General features: G+C 37.8%; 1 protein-coding gene and 1 pseudogene across 2 annotated transcripts in view; one reads left to right on the plus strand and one right to left on the minus strand.

The window, feature by feature from the left end:
• Window positions 1-451: 451 nt before the first annotated feature.
• On the minus strand, window positions 452-1249 carry LOC308513997 (annotated as a pseudogene). The gene has a single exon. The product of its transcript is annotated as an uncharacterized misc_RNA (transcript).
• Window positions 779-21794, plus strand: part of LOC308513277 (C-type lectin domain family 4 member A-like) — a 52140-nt gene continuing 31124 nt past the window's right edge. The window contains exons 1-4 of the mRNA XM_081083178.1: window positions 779-881; window positions 15200-15335; window positions 17435-17551; window positions 18977-19078. Of these exons, the coding sequence (XP_080939304.1) occupies window positions 15254-15335; window positions 17435-17551; window positions 18977-19078 (301 nt within the window). The 5' untranslated portion in view covers window positions 779-881; window positions 15200-15253. The remainder of the gene's footprint in view (window positions 882-15199; window positions 15336-17434; window positions 17552-18976; window positions 19079-21794) is intronic.

Genomic DNA, 21794 nt, shown 5'->3' on the forward strand with positions numbered 1-21794 from the left:
AAATAAAAAATACAAACAAATTTTCCTTTTAAAAATACTTTTAAGAAAAAGAGCAGAGCCCAGCTGGTGTGGCTCAGTGGTTGAGTGTAGACCTATGAACCTAAAGGTCACGGTTCAATTGCCGGTGAGGGCACATGCCTGGGTTGCAGGCTCAATCCCCAGTGTGGGGCATGTAGGAGGCAGCCGATCAATAATTCTCTCTCATCATTTATGTTTCTATCTCTCTATCCCTCTCCCATCCTCTCTGAAATCAATTAAAAAGTGTATTGCCAGCACCAGTTTGGCTCAGTGGATAGAGCGTCGGCCTGCGGACTGAGGTCCCAGGTTCGATTCCGGTCAAGGGCATGTACCTTGGTTGCGGGCACATCCCCAGTAGGACATGTGCAGGAGGCAGCTGATCGATGTTTCTCTCTCATCGATGTTTCTAGCTCTCTATCCCTCTCCCTTCCTCACTTTAAAAAATCAATAAAATGTATTTTTTTAAAAAAAGATTGTTAAAAAAATGCATTAGAGAAAAGGAAAGGAAAGAAAAGAGAAGGAAAGGAAAGGAAAGGAAAGGAAAGGAAAGAAGAAAAGAAAAAAGAAAAGAAAAGAAAAGAAAAGAAAAGAAAAGAAAAGAAAAGAAAAGAAAAAAGAAAAGGGAAGAAAAGAAAAAAGAAAAGACAAGAAAAAAGAAGAGAAAAGAAAAAAGGAAAGAAAAAGAGCAGGGCCTTGGAAGTTTTGGTTCTTTTTTCCTCCCTGCTGCAAATTCACGTGGTTTTGGTTGGGTGCTGGAGAGTAGGTGTCATCTGCGAGTGGTGTTGCCCAAGGTGGGTGGGCAGGCACGTGCAAGTCTCTACTCGAAGGTGACCACATTTACATTCTGAAATGGAAAGTGGAAGGTGAGTAGGTCATGGAGACCTTTTATTTAAAAAAAAGAAAGTTTAACTTTTCCTTTTTTGCTGTCTGGTCATCCTCTTTGGTCTTCTGCTTCTTGGTGTTAACATCCTCCTTTTCCTCATCTTCAGCTGCCTCAGCCTCCTCATCTTCAGCTCCATCCTCTTCCTCACCATCACCTTCCTTCTCCACCTCCTCCTCCCCTCCTTCTTCCTCCTCTTCATCTACCTTATTGTCAGTCTCCTGCTCCCCATTTTCCTCATTAGCATTCCCATTCGCAGGTGTATCTTCCATTTTCAGCCTCCTCCAACTTCCTTCTTCTTTAAGACCTTGGGGTGACCTCGGAGCTGGTGTCCTCAGCCATGTCTGACATGTGGGGCACATCAGTGATTGATGCAGCAGATTTTCTTTAAAAAAGCGAGAGTTGGAGGACTCTGGTGAAGAAGCTCCCGGAGTGGCTACAGCGAGCAGAGAGGCAGCCACAGGAACAATGCAAAGATGGCTTTTCTGAGCAGCCAGTGGTGTATTCTTTTAAATGTTCCCCTGGTTCTGTACTATTCCTGTAGTTAGAGCATAGCTGTCTGAGTATTTGAGGAAGCAGTCACCTCTTTCAGATTGATGACTGCCTGACAAAGGAACCCTTTCTAGCTGGATAGTTCCCTCTTGGTGCTGAGCAATGCTGGCTTGGGGGTGGCATGATGCGGGCTAATGAAGCTGTCTTCCTTCTTTTCTTGTATGGTTGTTCTTGGCGTTTTGTTTTATTGTGTTGCTGTAGTTTTTTAAATGGGCCCCAGAGCTGTTCTAGAGCTGTTTTTTATTCATGGATAGCTGTCTAATTGTTGATCTTTCTGTGGGGACAGAGACCGAGGTCTCCTAGGTCACTATTTTGGTGACACTGAGAGATAATTTATTCAATTCTGTTATATTTGATGGAACATATATCCCTTGTACTTTCCTACTGGCTTTTCTTTTCTAATCTCAAACCCAGGGAGAGGTAATATGGATGGGTGGTCTCTTTCTAGTTTCACTCTCACTTAATTTACAGTTTTACAAGAATTCTGAATTAGGCAGAGGTCTGTTTCAACTCCTTGCTTAGTGCTTGTCCGAGGCCTTGTTTTATCCCCCTTATGTGCATTTGAATCCAATTCGTTAGCCATGATTGAATCTCCCACTCAGATGAGATGACTCAGTTCATGATTGCTAACTCAGGTTGCATTTTCACCTCTTGTCCCATGTTCATGTTTTCTGAATCTGTGAGGATCCAATAGCAAGCTAAGAGCATTTCTCAAGAACAGAATGGTTACTTGCTGAAAGGGCATGGCTTGCTCTGAAAAACTGTGGAGGCCTCCTTTAGATTGTACTACGAGGCTTTGCCTTTGACTCCAAGCAGCATAGACTTGCCAAAGAGGGTTCAAGCTCCGCAGGTTTATTCAGGATCACCTGGGCAGCCCTTTCTTTATGTCACTAAGTCCTGCAATGTTTTCAGTTTTCCAGTAACTAATGTGTTTGAACACCCAAATGTGTAGGTTGCCTTTAAAACCCAAAGAGACATATGATAACTTGCTATTTTGGAGGGGATATTTTTTTATTATTAAAAAAACAACAACACTTCTCTAAAGGTGTGAACAAACACTCCACTCAATGTATCCTGCAAGTATCACTTTTATGGACATAACATAACACTGCTCTAAGTGTAGTAGTACAGAGGAGCCTATCCATCAACTCCCAGAAAGAACCCTCTTTTCAAGGTATCTTGAAAGTATGTATCACTTTAATAAACATCTTTAGTTTTTGTTCAGGCAAAAACTTAGAAAAGCGCTTTAAGGCAATTTTCTAAATGTGTTGCACAAGTACTATCACTTTCCTTCTGGAGGGGATATTTAAATGCCCTAGCTATCCATCAGAATCACCTGGAGGGCTTGTTGAAGCACAGATTTCTGAGCTCCCCCCTCCCCCCAATTTCTGATTCTGTTGGTCTAGGGTGGGGCCAAGAATTTGCATTTCTAACAACTTCCCAGGTGATGCTCATGCTGCTAGTTTGGGGACCACTTAAAGAACCAGCACCTTGACCACTCTTAGTAAAGCATCTCAGGAACCAGATTGTCCTGCTCTCCTCATGGTGTCTGTATGACATCATCTATGGGAAGAACCAGCATGATATCCTGTGAAATGGTGAGGTGTTTCAGTTCTCTGGAGCACAAATGGTAGAGTTATGTAGGTCTAAAACAAAATGGTAAAGGTATGCTATTTTCTGATAGGAGAAAAAGCAAATTGATTCTGGTTTTTCTTGATTATTTGTGAAATGGAAGAAAAGATATCCACCATGTTAATACTATATACTAAGGATCAAGGATTACTTTCATTTGCTCTAGACCTCACATTTGGAATATCAGCTAAAATTGGAGTCACCACCTGACTAAATTAATGATAATTTCCTGCCATTCTTTTTTTTAAATTGTTTTATTGCTTAAAGTATTACAAAGAGTATTATATATGTCTCCTTTTGTTTTTTCCCCTTGAACCTTCCCTGGCCTCCCCTACCCCCCAGTGTCTTGTGTCCATTGGTTATGCTCGTATGCATGCATACAAGTCCTTTGGTTGATCTCTTGCCCCCCTGCCTCCAACCCTCCCAGCCTTCCCGCTCCGCTGTAGTTTGTCAGTCTGTTCGGTGTTGCTCTGCCTCTGTATCTATTTTTGCTTATCAGTTTATAATGGTCTTAATTATCCATAAATGAGTGAGATCATGTGGTATTTTTCTTTCATTGACTGGCTTATTTCACTTAGCATAATGCTCTCCAGTTCCATCCATGCTGTTGCAAATGGTAAGAGTTCCTTCTTTTTTACAGCAGCATAGTATTCCATCGTGTAGATGTACCACAGTTTTCTAATCCACTCATCTGCTGATGGGCACTTAGGCTGTTTCCAGATCTTAGCTATGGTGAATTGTGCTGCTATGAACATAGGGGTGCATATATCCTTTCTGATTGGTGTTTCTGATTTCTTGGGATATATTCCTAGAAGTGGGATCACTGGGTCAAATGGGAGTTCCATTTTTAAATTTTTGAGGAAACTCCATACTGTCTTCCATAGTGGCTGCACCAGTCTGCATTCCCACCAGCAGTGCATGAGTGTTCCTTTTTCTTCACATACTCTCCAGCACTTGTCATTTGTTGATTTGTTGATGGTAGCCATTCTGACAGGTGTGAGATGGTACCTCATTGTTGTTTTGATTTGCATTTCTCAGATGATTAGTGACTTTGAGCATGTTTTCACACGTCTCTTGGCTTTCTGAATGTCCTCTTTTGAAAAGTGACTATTTAGGTCCTTTGCCCATTTTTTGATTGGATTGTTTATCTTCCTTTTGTTAAGTTGTATGAGTTCCCTATAAATGTTGGAGATTAAACCCTTATCGGTGATAACATTGGCAAATATGTTCTCCCATGCAGTGGGCTTTCTTGTTGTTTTGTTGATGGTTTCTTTTGCTGTTCAGAAGCTTTTTATTTTGATGTAGTCCCATTTGTTTAGTTTCTCTTTAGTTTCCAATGCCCTAGGAGCTGTATCAGTGAAGAAATTGCTTTGGCATATGTCTAAGATTTTGTTGCCTTTGGATTCCTCTAGTATTTTTATGGTTTCCTGTCTTACATTTAAGTCCTTTATCCATTTTGAGTTTATTTTTGTGTATGGTGTAAGTGGGTGGTCTAGTTTCAGTTTCATTTTTTTTTGCATGTATCTGTTCCTGCCATTCTTTATGATCCATCTACATTGGCAAGATGGGTGAGTTAAATTAAGAATATAATAGGAATGAGTTGGAGGATGGGTGAAAAAGGTGAAAGGATGTTGAGCATCTTTTCATGTGTTTGTTGACCATCTGTATATACCCCTTGGGGTCATGTCCTCTGCCCATTTTAAAATCAGATTGTTGTTGTTGTTTTTAATGTTGAGCTGCATGTGTTCTTTATATATTTCTGATAGTAACCCCCTGTCATATATAACATTTGCAAATATTTTCTCCCATTCAGTTGTATGTCCATTCAGTATATTGCCTTTTTGTTTTGTTAATGCTTTCCTTTGTTGTACAAAAGCTTTTTAGTTTGCTATAGGCTTACTCACTTATTTTTGTTTTAGTTGTCTTTATCCCAGGAGATATATCTGAAAGAATATTGCTAAGACCAATGTCAAAGAGTTTATTGCATATATTTCTTCTAGGAGTTTTATTGTTTCAAGTCTTACATTTAAGTCTTTAACCCATTTTGAATTTATTTTTGTTTATATTGCAAGAAAGTGGTCTAGTATCATTTTTTTTTTATGTGTCTAGTTTTCCCAATACCATTTATTGAAGAGACTTTACCCCATTGTATATTCTTGCCTCCTTTGTCATAGATTCATTGACCACATAGGCATGGGTTTATTTCTACCCTGACTTTTTGTTGTTGTTGTTGTTAATGCTCATCTGAGGATATTTTCCCGTTGATTGTTAGAGAAAGTGGAAGGCCAAGGGAGAGACAGAGAGAAACATCAATGTGAGAGAGACACATTGATTGTTTGCCTCCTGCATGCACCCAGGCCATGGCTGGGGAACCTGAAATCAAGGTACTTGTCCTTGACTGGAATCAAACCCGGGACCTTTCAGTCTGCAGGCCAGTGATCTACCAACTGAGCAAAACTGGCTAGGGCTATGCTGCCCATTTTTAAATTGGATTTTTTTCCCTGTCAAGTTGTATGAGTTCTGTATATATTTTTATTCTAATCCCTTATCAGATCTATGCTTTGCAGATGTTTTCTCCCAATCTGTATGTTGCCTTTTCACATTGTTGATGATTTCCTTATAGAAGCTTTTTAGTTTGATGTAGTCCTATTCATTTATTTTTGCTTTTGTTGCCTTTGCTTTTGGTGACAAACAACAACACTGTATTATATACTTGAAACTTATTAAAAGAGTAGATTTTAAATCTTATACAATGATTATGTGAGGGCTTGTATTAACCCTATTGTAGTAATCATTTTGCAATATATATATGTATATCAAATCATCATTATGTACACATTCAACTTACATGCTATATGTCAGTAATATCTCAGCAAAGCTGGAAAAAATGACAAATATTGTATAATCTCACTTATATGTGAAGTCCAAAGAAGCAGAACTCATAGAAACAAAGTAGAATGGTGATTGCCAAGGACCTGATGGTTGGGGAAACAGAAAGATGTTGGTTCAGCTCTCAGATGAATAAGTTCTGGGAATCTCATGTACAGCATGGTGACTATAGTTAACAATACTGTATAATAAAATTGAAATTTGCTAAGAAAAAAGGTTATAAATGTTCTCACCACAAAAATGGCAATTATATGAAGTCATGGAGGTGTTTACTACACATATTCTAATAATTTCACAATATATATATATGTATCAAATCATCTCCTTCTATACCCTTAACTTACACAATGTTTTATGCTAATTTTGTCTCAAAAAAGCTGGAAAAGTAGAATATAAATAAAGGGTGACTAATTTTATGCTAATTTATACTCAAGAGCTTAGGCAAATTTTTTTAATATGATTTTCCCCCAGTTTTATTGAGAAATAATTAACATACATTACTTCATAAATTTAAGGGATACAGCATGATGGTTTGATTTACATATATTGTGAAACGATTACCACAATAGGTTCAGCTAACATGCATCTTCTCACACAGATACAATAAAAATAAAAGAAAGAATAAAATAAAAAAGGAAAAAATTCTCCTGTGATGGGAACTCTTAGGATTTACTCACTTACCAACTTTTTTACATATCATACAAGAGGTCCACTGATGCTATTACTGATTTAATTTATTTTTTTAAAGGATTTATTTCATACTTGGTGGTTGAAAGTCAGTCTGAAATTATTCAGTAGGGGAAACTCTAAGGGACTGCTTCTTGGCAGTAGGAGTGTCTTTCAACCATTGGCACGTTGCCACAACATATGTAAGTGCATGGGATTTGTGTACAAATAATATTCAGTAGTAGGGGGACTAGAGATCCACATCTCTTTCCATTTCTCACCAGCAACTCTATAAACTCTAATTTAAAAAAATAAAGATTCATAATAGATTTCTTGAATTCTTCTAGATTTCAAGGAATAATGAAATCTTTGAAAGAAATTTAGTGACAATTTTGCAGAAAACATCCTTTTCTGTAATATCTTTGAAAGACTATTTCCCAATATCTGATTGGATGGCTCACTCTTTAAAAGTTAATCTTTTGGGAATACAAACAAATTTGGGTTTTGGAATTAGGCAAGCCTGGGTTAAAATTAAAAGTCTATTTTTATTAGAAACTAGAGGCCCGATGCATGAAATTCGTGCAAGGGGCTTGGCCCTCGCAGCCCCAGCTTCATCTGGAAGGTCATCCAGAAGGATGTCAGGAAGGTCGTTTGGCTGTCCGGTCTAATTAGCATATTACACTTTTATTATTATAGCTGTGTGGGACATTGGCCAATTAGTTAATTTCTCAGACTGAATTTTCTCATTGGTCAAATGGGGAATAACAATGCATATTTTTAAGGATTATTTTGAATATTAAGTATGATAATGAAAGCAATATGTTTTTCACAGTGTAAAGAACATAGTAAGTTCAAATGTGGTAACTATTATTGCAATTCTCTTCATTGTTGATAACTCTACTAAAAAGGAGTATTCACTTGTAAGTGGAAGAAACCCAGGTTGATTCATAACAATTAAAGAGAATTATTGACTCACATTGCCAGGAAGGCAAGTGTAAAGATGGCCTTTAGAGTGAAATCTTTCCTGAAAGAGGTCAAGAACCCATACACTACTGGCTGGTCTGAGGCAGACCTGCTCGAGGCCCGGTTCCTGTCTGGAAACATAAGGACAACAGCAAGCATACCAACATTCGTATCACAGGTACTAGAAGGAGAAGAGAGAGGAGAGAGAGCAAGGAATTGAAACCTATGTGAAAAATAATTCCCTGGATAGTGTGGCTCTGGTTAGAAAGTCAGCCCCCACACTGAAGGGTTGCTGTTTTGATTCCTGATCAAGGGCACATACCTGGGTTGCAGGCTTGATCCCTGGCACCTGTTGGGGCATGTGCAGGTGGCAACCAATCTCTCTCTCTCTCTCTCTCTCTCTCTCTCTCTCTCTCTCTCCCCCCTCTACCTCCCTCACTTCCACTCTCTCTAAAAATCAATGGAAAAAATATTCTCAGGTGAAGATTAACAACAACAACAAAAATAATGATAATGATAGAAAACTTCCCTTACCTGATGAAGGCAATAGACATATAAGTCCAAAAAACACAAAGAGTCCCAAACAAGATGAACCTAAAAAGGCCCACACCAAGATACATCATAATTAAAATACAAAAGGTTAAAGAGAGAATCTTAAAAGTAGCAAGAGAAAAGCAGTTAGTTAACTACAAGGGAGCTCCCACAATATTGTCAGCTGATATCTCAACAGAAACTTTGCAGGCCAGAAGGGATTGGCAAGAAATATTCAAAGTGATAAAAAAATCAAAGACTACAACAAAGATTACTCAGCAAAGCTATCATTTAGAACTGAAGGACATATAAAGAGCTTTCCAGATAAGAAAAAGCTAAAGGAGTTCATCACCAGCAAACCAGTATTACATGAAAAATTAAGGATCTTGAACATAGAGACCAAAAAAATAATACAGAAAATCAATGAAACCAAGAGCTGGTTCTTCGAAAGGATAAACAAGATTGACAAACCTCTAGCCAGACTCACCAAGAAGCAAAGAGAGAGGACCCAAATAAACAAAATCAGAAATGAAAGAGGTGAAATAACAACAGACCCCACAGAAATACAAATGATTGTTAAAAAATACTATGGACAGCTCTACTCCAGCAAACTAGACAACCTGGAGGAAATGGACAAATTCCTAGAAAAATACAACATTCCAAAACTCAATCAGGAAGAATCTAAAAATCTCAATAGGCCAATAACTATGGAAGAAATTGAAGCAGTCATCAAAAAGCTCCCAGCAAACAAAAGCCCAGGACCAGACGGCTTCACAGGGGAGTTTTACCAAACATTCAAGGAAGAACTAAAACCTATCCTCCTCAGACTACTACAAAAAATTCAAGAGGAAGGAACACTTCCAAGCTCATTCTATGAAGCCAGCATCACCCTAATACCAAAACCAGGTAAAGACAACACAATGAAAGAGAATTACAGGCCAATATCCCTCATGAACATAGATGCCAAAATCCTCAACAAAATCTTAGCAAATCGGATCCAGCAGTACATCAGAAAGATCATACACCATGACCAAGTAGGATTTATCCCAGGGATGCAAGGATGGTGCAATATCTGCAAATCAATAAACGTGATACATCACATAAACAAATTGAAAGAAAAAAACCACATGGTCATATCAATTGATGCAGAAAAAGCATTTGACAAAATTCAACACCCATTTTTGATAAAAACTCTCAGCAAGGTGGGAGTAGGAGGATCATACCTCAACATAATAAAAGCCATATATGACAGGCCCACAGCCAACATCATTCTCAATGGACAAAAACTTACACCATTTCCCCTAAGAACAGGAACAAGACAGGGATGCCCCCTCTCACCACTCCTGTTCAACATAGTACTGGAAGTGTTAGCCATTGCAATTCGGCAAGAAGAAGAAATAAAAGGCATCCAAATTGGAAAAGAGGAAGTAAAACTGTCCTTATTTGCAGACGACATGATATTATACATACAAAACCCTAGAGACTCCATCAAAAAGCTACTAGACTTAATACATGAATTTGGCAATGTAGCAGGATACAAAATTAACCCCAAGAAATCTGAGGCATTTCTATACACCAATAGTGAACTTTCAGAAAGAGAGATTATAAAAACAATCCCGTTTACCATCGCACCAAAAAAACTAAGATACCTAGGAATAAACTTAACTAAAGAGGTAAAAGACCTCTACTCAGAAAACTACAGGACGTTGAAAAAAGATATAGAGGAAGACATAAACAGATGGAAGAACATACCGTGTTCATGGATTGGTAGAATCAACATCATTAAAATGTCCATACTACCCAAAGCAATCTATAAATTCAATGCACTTCCCATTAAAATACCAACGGCATACTTCAGAGATCTAGAACGAACTCTCCAAAAATTCATCTGGAATAAAAAAAGACCCCGAATAGCTGCAGCAATCCTGAAAAAGAACAAAGTAGGTGGGATCTCAATACCAGATATCAAGCTGTATTACAAAGCCACTGTTCTCAAAACTGCCTGGTACTGGCACAAGAATAGGCATATAGATCAATGGAATAGAATAGAGAGCCCAGAAATCGGCCCGAACCAATATGCTCAATTAATATTTGACAAAGGAGGCAAGAACATACAATGGAGCCAAGATAGTCTCTTCAATAAATGGTGTTGGGAAAATTGGACAGATATATGCAAGAAAATGAAACCAGACCACCAACTTACACCATACACAAAAATAAACTCAAAATGGATAAAGGACTTAAATGTATGACAGGAAACCATAAAAATTCTAGAAGAATCCAAAGGCAACAAAATCTCAGACATATGCCGAAGCAATTTCTTCACTGATACAGCTCCTAGGGCACTTGAAACTAAAGGGAAAATGAACAAATGGGACTACATCAAAATAAAAAGCTTCTGCACAGCAAAAGAAACCATCAACAAAACAACGAGAAAGCCCACTGTGTGGGAAAACATATTTGCCAATGTCATATCTGATAAGGGCCTAATCTCCAAAATCTATAGGGAACTCATACAACTTAACAAAAGGAAGATAAACAATCCAATCAAAAAATGGGCAAAGGACCTAAATAGACACCTTTCAAAAGAGGACATTCAGAAAGCCAAGAGACATATGAAAACATGCTCAAAGTCACTAATCATCCGAGAGATGCAAATCAAAACAACAATGAGGTACCATCTCACACCTGTCAGACTGGCTATCATCAACAAATCAACAAACGACAAGTGCTGGAGAGGATGTGGAGAAAAAGGAACACTTGTGCACTGCTGGTGGGAATGCAGACTGGTGCAGCCACTATGGAAGACAGTATGGAGTTTCCTTAAAAAACTGAAAATGGAACTCCCATTTGACCCTGTGATCCCACTTCTAGGAATATATCCCAAGAAACCAGAAACACCAACCAGAAAAGATATATGCACCCCTATGTTCATAGCAGCACAATTCACCATAGCTAAGATCTGGAAACAGCCTAAGTGCCCATCAGTAGATGAATGGATTAGAAAACTGTGGTACATCTACACGATGGAATACTATGCTGCTCTAAAAAGGAAGGAACTCTTACCATTTGCAACGTCATGGATGGAACTGGAGAGCATTATGCTAAGTGAAATAAGCCAGTCAATGAAGGAAAAATACCACATGATCTCACTCATTCATGGATAATAGAGACCATTATAAACTTTTGAACAATAATAGATTCAGAGGCAGAGCTGCCTCAAACAGATTGTCAAACTGCAGTGGGAAGGCCGGGGAGGGTTGGGGGGCAGGAGGTAGGGGGGTAAGAGATCAACTAAAGGACTTGTATGCATGCGTATAAGCATAACCAATGGACATAAGACACTGGGGGATAGGGGAGGCTGGGGGACTGTCTAGGGCGGGGGGATAAAATGGACACATATGTAATACCCTTTGTAATACTTTAAGCAATAAAAAAATTAAAAAAAAGAAAAAAAAAAAAAAGAAAAATTAAGGATCTTGAAGAAAAAGAAGAAGGGAAGAAGAAATTTTCTCTACCCTTCCATGGTCTTCTGGCCGGTCTAATAATTAAATCTACATGAACTAGTTGAACAAGAGAAAATAACTAAATTTAATTACATATGTATGAGAACCCCACATACATCAGAGGCTCAGGGACAGAAAGTTAAAATGGGGTATGTGGAATTTTGCGCTAAGGATGAGGTAAGGTATTTGGGGGCTTCATAGGGGAAGAAGGTCATTCACAGAACAAGAAGGGAAGATGTTCAATAATTAGATAAATCATAAAAAGTTATGTCTTATTATGGGCAAGGGCCCTTATTGAAATTTTTAAAGAGAGAGGTAAAAGTTTTTCATAAGTCCTTCAACTCAAAGCACATAATTTACATGCCAAAATGTCACATCTTGGGGAGACCTGTTTTGAACCCCTTCAATAGGCATGCTTGACTAAATAATTTTATGCAAAGTTGAACTCTATCTCCAGCTTCCCTCTCCTGTCTGGACTGATATCTTACAGCTCAAAACCCCAACCCTCTGATCCTCTAATAGTTGGTCTTTATGGCTTGGCCAGTCCCCATCTTTAAACATCTGGTTAGCATAAACTATCTGGGGTCCACTATGAGTGACTTTATTAATATAACATATTAAGGCTCACCACAAATAACAAAGACATTCCTATTACTCAGGAAATATAAGGATTTAGTGGCTATCCTCCAGGAACTGGGTAAAAAGGCCAGCCAAACTCGTGATTGCACGGATTTGAGGCCACATGCAGAAAGTGAATGAACAAATAAAGGTACAACATCAACTTAGAGTTGTGGAACCTCCACTCTTTTTCCTTATGATAGTTCCACTACTACACATGCCTTGCAACCTACACTCAATCCATATGATATTAGTAAAGTTTATTTTTCTTAACATTTTAAATACATATAAATAGAAGTTCTAGTATTTTATTTCTGTGCCCTAGAGGATCCTTTTTTATACCACCTGGGGCACTTGGATGCTCCATTTTGGAGATTACTACTCTAGAGATCCCTTGGCTAAATAATTTAAAGAATGCTATGGACTGGCTGTTTGTGTCCCCTAAATTCATATGTTGACATTTTAACCCCAATGTGATAGTATTAGTAGGGGGAGGGGCTTTGGGAGATGATTAAGTCATGAGGATGGAACTTTCATGAATGCGAGCTTTCATGAATGTCCTTACAAAAGACTCCATGTGAGGAAGCAGCGAGAAGATGGCAATCTCTGATTTAGGAAGGGGTATGAGTGTCACCAGATATTGCATCTTTTGGCACCTTGATCTTGGACTTCCCAATCAATAGAAATGTGTAAAATAAATGTTTGTTGTTTAAGCCAACCTGTTATGGCAAACCAAATGACAAAGGGATTGGGGTAGATTGTATTATTGTTCTCAAGTGTTTCTTTCTTTCTGTGAGAAATTTTGCTGCCCTTGACATGACTTTCTGCAGGTAGAGTGTATTTCCCTGCCCCATTCATAGGTTTGTTCATGTGACTTGCACAGGCCAATGGAGTCAGGGTGGAAATAATGTACACATTATCTGAATAGAGGATTTGAATGTTACTATATGTTTTAGTTTACAAGAAGCTACTCTGTGATCCTAGGTTCCAGAATCAGAAAATACTTGGTGAAGTGCCAAGCAGAGTTACAGTAAACCTGAAGCGGACTCTAAGCCCACATATCATGTGAAGGCAAAAAGGAATGTTTGTTGTGAGACACTCAGATTTTGGGGTTGCTTGCGATATAATGTAATCCAGTTAGAATGTGACTTACTCCATGGAAAGAGAGATGCCTTTAGGAACATGTATTGCTTTCTCCTTATAATCTTAGATAACTAAGCCTCTGACAATCAATGATTACTATTGGGAGGAGGGTGTGTGCATGCACACCTGTTCACATGCAAGTGCTTGTTAGGTCCAGTAGAATTCGCCAGAAAAATTTTTAAGAATTAGCTCTTCCTTTCCCTTACTGCTGTGGGTTTCAGAGGCTGGCAGGATAAGGAGGCTGTCCACATGGTGGGGCAGCCCAATGTGAAGAGGCAGAACCCAGGCAGGGAGAGGAGGACTTATACACATGAGGATGTTAGAGCCTAAGTGGGGTAAGGATGCACTCCAAGTGGAGGTTAGGGGCTATCGTCAGAATCAGAGTCCAGAGACAGCAAGGAGTGCTTTCTTACTAGCGTAGGGTGTCAGAGCTGAGCAAGGTGAGAACGATGTGTCTGGGGGTTGACTGGACTTGTGCAAGAATGCCCAAGAAAAATGAAGCGGCCATCGATAACAGTGGGGGCCTGTATTGGGGGGTCAGAGTCTATTCAAGGAGAGAAGACTTCTTAGGGAGGAAGTGGCAACAAGAATAGAAGATTGGTTATATCTAGAGGATTGATCAAATAAGGAAGAAGTTCAAGATAATGAAAGCAGATTTCTTACTGTCACAGAAGGGAGTTGTAGAAAGGGAGAAAACTGGAATGAACTCTTTGGTGTTGGATTAAAATTAGAGATATTAGTGTGAACTCATATATTAAATATATTTAGATATAGAAATAAATATACAGGTGTGTGTGTGTGTGTGTGTGTGTTTTATAGGGGTGGGATGAGTTAGTAAGTGGGAGGGATTCAAAGGAGGATTATTTGGGGGCAGCTGAATTAGGTGTGAGCCGGGAGCCGGTCTGTGGAAAGATTTCACACAGAGGATTTAATTTTTGGAGAGTTTTTATCTTGGCCTTTGGAAAAAATCATATTTAACACTAAGTTGATCTCCTTCTAAATTGTGATTTCATTAAGTTATCCTAACTGTTAAAAATTAGTTGTATATACCTGTATAGTCTTTTGTTGTGCTGTTGTGGGTATTAAAGTGATAGAGAAGGATGGACTAGGGAAGGGTGGCCTACTCCTTTAACATCCAAAAAAGAGAGCTGCTTTTAGAAGTTGCTGGATGTGACTGTGGCAAAATAAATGGAGACTCATGATGGAGTTAGTTAGGCACAGGAAAAGCAGACAGCACTGAGGAGAAGATTCAGAAGCCACGCAGTCTGCAGTTTCACTTCCCCAGTACATTAGAAGATGCTGACTGTCGAAAGCGGGAAGTTGATGTAAATTTTTGTCAATGATCCTCTTAGAATGTGGCCCCTAAAAGTTGCCTAATAAGCCACAAAAGGTGAGGAAAATGCAGGCTAAGTGAGTATATGCCAAGATTCGTTGGTCTACAAATAATTATGTTTGCATGTGGATGCGCACAAATACTTGAATTTTATTCTTGCTGGTGAGTTCAGAGTACACAGTTCTCAGGAAAAATTTCTCTAATTGTTTAGTTCCTCTTTTCTTGTCCCTCCTATTTCTTTCTTCTACTTTTTGAGATCCTACTTTTATTACTTTTGCTAGTGTGTGTTTAAAGACTATAATTTCCACTGTGCTGGTCCTGGAGAATGAGCCTCTGCCTTGAGGTTTTAAGTTTTCGTGAGATTCCTCTCAGGGAAATTTGCATATCTGTAGCCGCTGTTCTCATCTACTGGTAGTTGCATGATAGGAAGTACGACAAGTTACCATCATGTTTAATTTTCATTTTAAGATGTTTTAAGGAAGAGATACTAAGGATTTTTTGAAGAGAGCAGACAACCTCAATATGACTTCAGAGATCACTTATGCTGAAGTGAGCTTCAAAAATGAATCTACGTCTTTAGGCACCAAATCAGAGCCTCCTGCAGGTAAGAAACATTTTCTGGTGGTCAGAATTAATGATGAGATGAAGAATGAAGAGAGAATACTATAAACAAAGCATAGGTGATAATAGATGCTGGTTTTCTGATTGACCACAGTTTGGAAATATAGAATTCTCAGAAGATTATGTTGCCTGAAGATAAGTATTAAGGACTGCACATTTGTACTGTAACAAAACTGAGATGTGAGAAGTCCACTATAGTCCTGAGCTCAGGAGAATGGTAATTATGGGAGAAAGCTGGCCTCCTGTAAGGCTCAGTAAGACTGCAGTCAGAAATGACAAAGCCCACTAAATTATCCATAGCCCTTGTAGAGTGATGAACGTTGTTTCTTGACCAGTTAGAGGAGAGGAGTGTGGGGGAAGAGTGCTGTAGGTGCATTAACAAAACCTGGTTAATACTGGACTAAAGGGAACAAAAGATCATTGCAGATAAAAGACTAGAAAGTTGTATAAAGAAAGTCCCTTATATCTCAAGGGAAATTGTTCTGTAATGAGAAAATCCATTGCATTCTGAATCTCTGAGATGGACTCAACTTAGTTTTGGAGTAGATAAAATGTAACTTGAGTAGCACCTGTGATATCTCAGATATAGAGCAAAAGAGAAGAAAAACGTGTGTAGAGTCTAAGTAGCTGTGAGAGGGCAGTCATGATTGCTTAGGTATTCTAAAACTCTTCTGTGGAGAGATGGAGAAAACTCAGAAAACTGTTTTAACTCTTAACATGTATGAAACTTCTTTATTATATGTTAAAATGTTCATTGTAGAAAAAAATTAGAGGTACATAAAAATTTAAATTTTGTTCTTACCACCTAGTAATAACTATAACTTACATTTTTAGTGTATATCCTCCCAGACATATATGTATATATGTATATATATATACACACATAAATGTATATATGCATTTTTTTCTAAAAATGAGATCACAGTATACTTGGCAATATATAATTACTTGGGAAAAATAATTTTTAACCATGAAATATTGACTAAAATGGACTGACCTTATCCTATGAATGTGATAAGGGATGATTATAAAGATATATCTGCTATGGCATTATTTAAAGTAGTTAAAATTGGAAACAAAATGAAACAGACTCATAGATACAGAGAACAGACTGAAACTTGTCAGAGGGGAGGGGGCTTAAGAGCCTGGGTGAAATAAGTGATGAGATTAAGCAAAAACAAAACAAAACAAAACAAAACAAAACAAATAAACCTCATAGATATAAAAACAGTATGGTGGGGTAGAGGCAGGTATAAGAGGGTAAAGAGGTGATAAATGGTGATGAAAAGAGACTAGACTTTGGGTGATGAACACACAATACAATACAAAGATGATATATTATAGAATTGTATGCTTGAAACCTATATAATTTTATTAACCACTATAACTTCAAAAAATTCAATAAAAATGGAAATGGTCTGGAAGATTACTTAAATATATAATGAAATACTATGCAACCACAATAGAGAGTGGAGTAGAAGAAAATATGGAATAAAAATGTTTATTAAATAGCATATAAGAAAATAATAGATCAGAAACTAGTATGTATGGTGTGTCAATCATCTGGGAAAATGTGCATGTATATATAAACACTCTAAAAATTGCTGGAAGAATATATACCAAAACATTAACATTAGTTGTCCTCAATAGTAGGGATTTGTGCTTTTAATGTATTTTCCAAAGTTTATGCAATGAACACATTTCCTTTCCATTTTTATATTATTTCCAATGTCATATTGTTAGTAATAGTATGCCACCCAAGAAAAGGGAGAAGAAGAAGAGAAGGAGAAAGAGTAACTAATGATCAAAATTTACTATTTTTTATATATGTATATATTTTTATTGATGTCACAGAGGAAGGGAGAGGGAAAGAGAGATAGAAACATCAGTGATGAGAGAGAATCATTGATTGGCTGCCTCCTGCATGCCCCCCACTGGGGATCGAGCCCACAACCTGGGCATATGCTCTGACCAGGAATCGAACCGGCGACCTCCTGGTTCCTGGGTCAACGCTCAACCACTGAGCCACACCTGGCCGGGCAAAATTTACTATTGATAAAACTAATTTAATTTCTTCTTTAGCTCCCAAAGAGAAGACCAGCCTTCACAAAAGTAACCCTGGTTTTCCCAAGGCACTCTTACCCTCATTGCTGATACTTCTGCTATTATTGGCAATCTCATTTTTTATCGCTTTTATCAGTAAGTATCCCAATGAAACTATAATGAATGTCTGCCTTACACAAACAGAGGGTATCCATTAGATTTTTATATTTAACAAGGGGCTTATTCAGAAATCTGGTAAAATGTGTTCTCTGAGGGATGGTATAATTAGTGGGAATCCATTACAAATGCTGCTTTTAAATTTGAATTGAGTCACTTTTCTATAAAAATAATGGAATTCACTCTATAGACTCTATAGAAATTTAAGAGTATATGTGTGTCTGTGTGTTTGTGTTATAGAGTGAAATAGGGTACCATCTTCACACTAGACAGTTGTATGAGGACAGATTTAGATTTCCTTTGTGTTTCTAAGGCCAGGACTTTTTGAGTGCACACATACATATTTTGAGACGAGCAGGTGAACAAGGATATGGGAAGAAGTATTCAGGAAGAGTTTCCCATTGAATTTTTACCTTAATTATTTCTGTCCTATCCAAGACATGAGATCTAAAAGGCAACTTGGCAAACAGATAGATTTCTGCATATCTTAGGCTTTAAGAATTTATCAAATTGATAAGAGGAATAAAAACCAATATATATCTGGGTAGATATTTTATTTATTCATCTGGTCATTCAATAAGCAATGATGGTCATCTGCTTTATGTCAGACAGTGTGCCAAAGTCCAAGCCATAGTCATTGAAGTTCAGAAAGTGATAGTAACCGGTCACATGAGCCAGTGGTTACAACATTGTATGATAGTGTTGTACAGATAAAAGCAATGGAGGCTGAGATAGACTTCCTGAAGGAGGTGGCATAGAGATGTGAGAGAACATGGGAAAGGTGAGGAAACCTAAGAATAAATGATTGGAACATATGGTGCTAAGTGAACTGTGAGAAATGAAGTTGTAGGTTGAAGAAAGAAGTGGGGCTCAGATCATGAAGAGTGTTGTGTACAATCCTAAAGAGGGCGAATTTTCCCCCTGAAGATGATTGTATCAATTATCTTTGGCTGCTTAATAAACCAATCTAAAACGTAGTGGATGAAAACAACAGCTACTTATTTAGCTCATGATTTTGTGATTTGGCAGTCTGGACTGGGCTCATTGGTCCTGGCTGAAGGTGGGGAGAGAACTAGGGTCAAGTATTGCAGGAGGTCAAAGAGAAAGAAAACTAAGAAGGAACCCTGGGATATTACTGATAACCATTGCAAGGGTGGCAGCCATCTTGTAGCAGCCATCTTGTGATGACGTGAGGGTGTTGCACAAGGGCATGAGGACCACCTAAGCTTTTATTAGTATAGATTGAATATGGGTGATAGGAAATCTTTCCCATAGTCAGGATCTTTCTACTCAAGTAACTGGGCATTGGTAGATGTTGTTTCTATAAAGCATTTAAGAAAGTAATAATAATAAGCAAATTCATAACACTATCAGGAAAATGAATGATTTTATTGTCTGTTTCAGTTTTTTTTCAAAAGTATTCTCAGCTTCTTAAAGAAAAAAAGGCTATAAAAGAAGTTAATCACACAGCATTGGAATGTATGAAAGAAAATTTGACCATGGAAGGTAAAAATTAATGTGTCTATAATTTAGTTGTTGACTATACTGTGTAAATATCCCCAATCAATATTTCTGAAAAGATTCACAAGTATATCGCACCAACAGGCTGAGTCTCATGATCATTTCAAGCTTTAGGTATATAAATATATAGGATATGAAATTCATATATGAATATCTTTAATATAGTTGTATAAGAAAATACTCTTTTAAAAAATGTTTTTATTGATTTCAGAGAGGAAGGGAGAGGGAGATAAAAACATCAATGATGATAGAGAATTATACATTGGCTGCCTCCTGCATGCCCCCTACTGGGGATCAAGCCTGCAACACCAGGCTGGTGTTGTGCCCTGACTGGGAATTGAACCATGAGTCTACACTCAACCACTGAGCTACACTGGCCAGACAAGAAAATAGTCTTAAATGTGTTTTGTTTTTTTTTAAATTTTCAAGTACAGTTTACATTCAATATTATTCTCTATTAGTTTCAGGTGTACAACATAGTGGTGAGACAATCATGTACTTTACAGAGTGTCCCCCCCACCTCCCGATATTTCAAGTACCTACCTGGCTCCATATTTCTACCAACAACCCCTTCAAGGCAATGTACACTTTTTCTAGCATGCACCTCAAAACTCTTCTAGCCTCTACCCACCACCTAGTTTTAAAGCAAGATGTATGCTAAGGTATTAGAAGAACCTACGAGAGGTTATTTTGTGGGGGACGGGGCGGTCTGGAAATACTGGAAAATTTTTCTACATAAATTAATAAATTAATAATAATTGCTTCTTCAGTTTATACCATTTCAGTTTACAAAAGATTTCATAAGAACACTTTACTTTTGGATAGTGGGAAAAACCTGTATTACAAACTGGTTGGTTTAAACAACAGTCATTTATTTTTTTTGCAGTTCTAGAGCCTGGGAGTCTAAGGTCACTAGCAGTGTTAGTTTCTGTTGAGGCCTCTCTCTCTGGTTTACAGGTGGCCACCTTCTCTGTGCATATAGAGATAGAACTTCAGAAAGAGAGAGAGAGAGAGAGAGAGAGAGAGAGAGAGAGAGAGAGAGAGAAAGAGAGAGAAACTGATTATATATATATCTATATATCTATATATATATATCTATATCTATATCTATCTATCTATCTATCTATCTATCTATCTATCTATATCTATCTATCTATCTATCTATCTATATATATATATATATATATATATATATATATATATATATATAGATATATATCTCTGGTGTCTCCTTATAAAAACACTAGTTCTATTGGATTAGGATTTCACCATTTGACCTTATTTAATATTAATTATCTTCTTAAAGTCCCGACTACATTGGAGATTAGGGCTTCAACATATGAATTTTTGGGGAACACAATTTAGTCCATAACATTCTACCCCAAATTCATATCCTTCTTGCATAAGAAATATATTCACTCTGTCCCAACAGGCCCCAACGTTTTAACGCATCCAGTATCAACTCAAAGTCCAAAGTCTCATTTGAGTGTTATCTAAATCAGGTATAGGTAAGACTCAAAGTATGATTCATCCCGAGACAAGATTCCTCTCCAATTGTGAACCTATAAAACCAGATGAGTTATGTGCTTCCAGAATTCAGTGGGACAGCCATAGCATAGACATTCCCCTTCCAAAATGGAGAAATCAGAAAGAAGAGAGGATAAATGTGTTTCAAGCAAGTTCAAAACAGAGCAAGAAAAAGGGCCATTGTATCTTTTTAAAATTTTATTTTTCATTACAGTTTACATTAAACATTATTTTGTATTAGCTTTATGTGTATAGACAATCATATACTTTACAAAGCGTTCCCCCTGGTATTTCAAGTACCCACCTGGCACCATACATAGTTATTACAAAATTGTTGACTATATTTCCTTTGCTGTACTTTACATCCACGGGACTATGTTATAACTTCCCACTTGTATTTCTGTTTTTTTTCCATTTGTATTTCTTCATCCCTTTACCTATTTCACTGTCCCGCTCCCCAGTGTTTGTTTGGAGTCCACACATATAAGTGATATCATATATGCACCACTATGTTCATTACAGCATTGTTTACAATAGCCAAGGTGTAAAAGCAATCCATATGCCCATCAATAGAAAAGTGGATAAAAAAGTTGGGGTTCATGTATAGAATAGAATTGTATACTTGGCCCTAAAAAATAATGAAATCTTACCATTTTTGACAGCACGATGGACGTAGAGATTGTTATGCTAAGTGAAATAAGCCAGACAGGGAAAGACAAATATCATTGTATCTTAAGGTTGGAGAATAATCTTTGGCTTGTTGCTTGGGCCAACTTGAATGACAGTGTCACCCGCGTGGTCCTACATGGTGGCTCTGTCCTGTGGATTGTGGGGATGCCTTGCCCCTGAGGCACTGGGCAGTTGTATTCTGGCCCACTGAAACCAAGAAGATTGGGCCACTGAAGCCGAGAAGATTGCCCCACTTTCCGAAACCAAGGAGGAAATTGCCTTGCTCCCTTGGCCTGTGGGTTGGAGTGGCAATCCTGATGATCTCTGAATCATCCTTGGGTCATTCTTCCCTTTTCTTGAAATATAACACATGTTAATTAAAGTCAGTAGCTCTATTGTCTCATGCTGCAGAACAGCAGAAGTCCAATAGCTTTATTCATTCTGTCCCATTTTCTCAGTTCCCATCAGTCCCAGCTGGCAATATATATTTTTTTCTGGTTTCAGT

This window comes from Myotis nattereri (assembly GCF_964212035.1).
Source record: "Myotis nattereri genome assembly, chromosome: 2".
In the NCBI taxonomy this organism is placed as follows: Eukaryota; Metazoa; Chordata; class Mammalia; order Chiroptera; family Vespertilionidae; genus Myotis; species Myotis nattereri.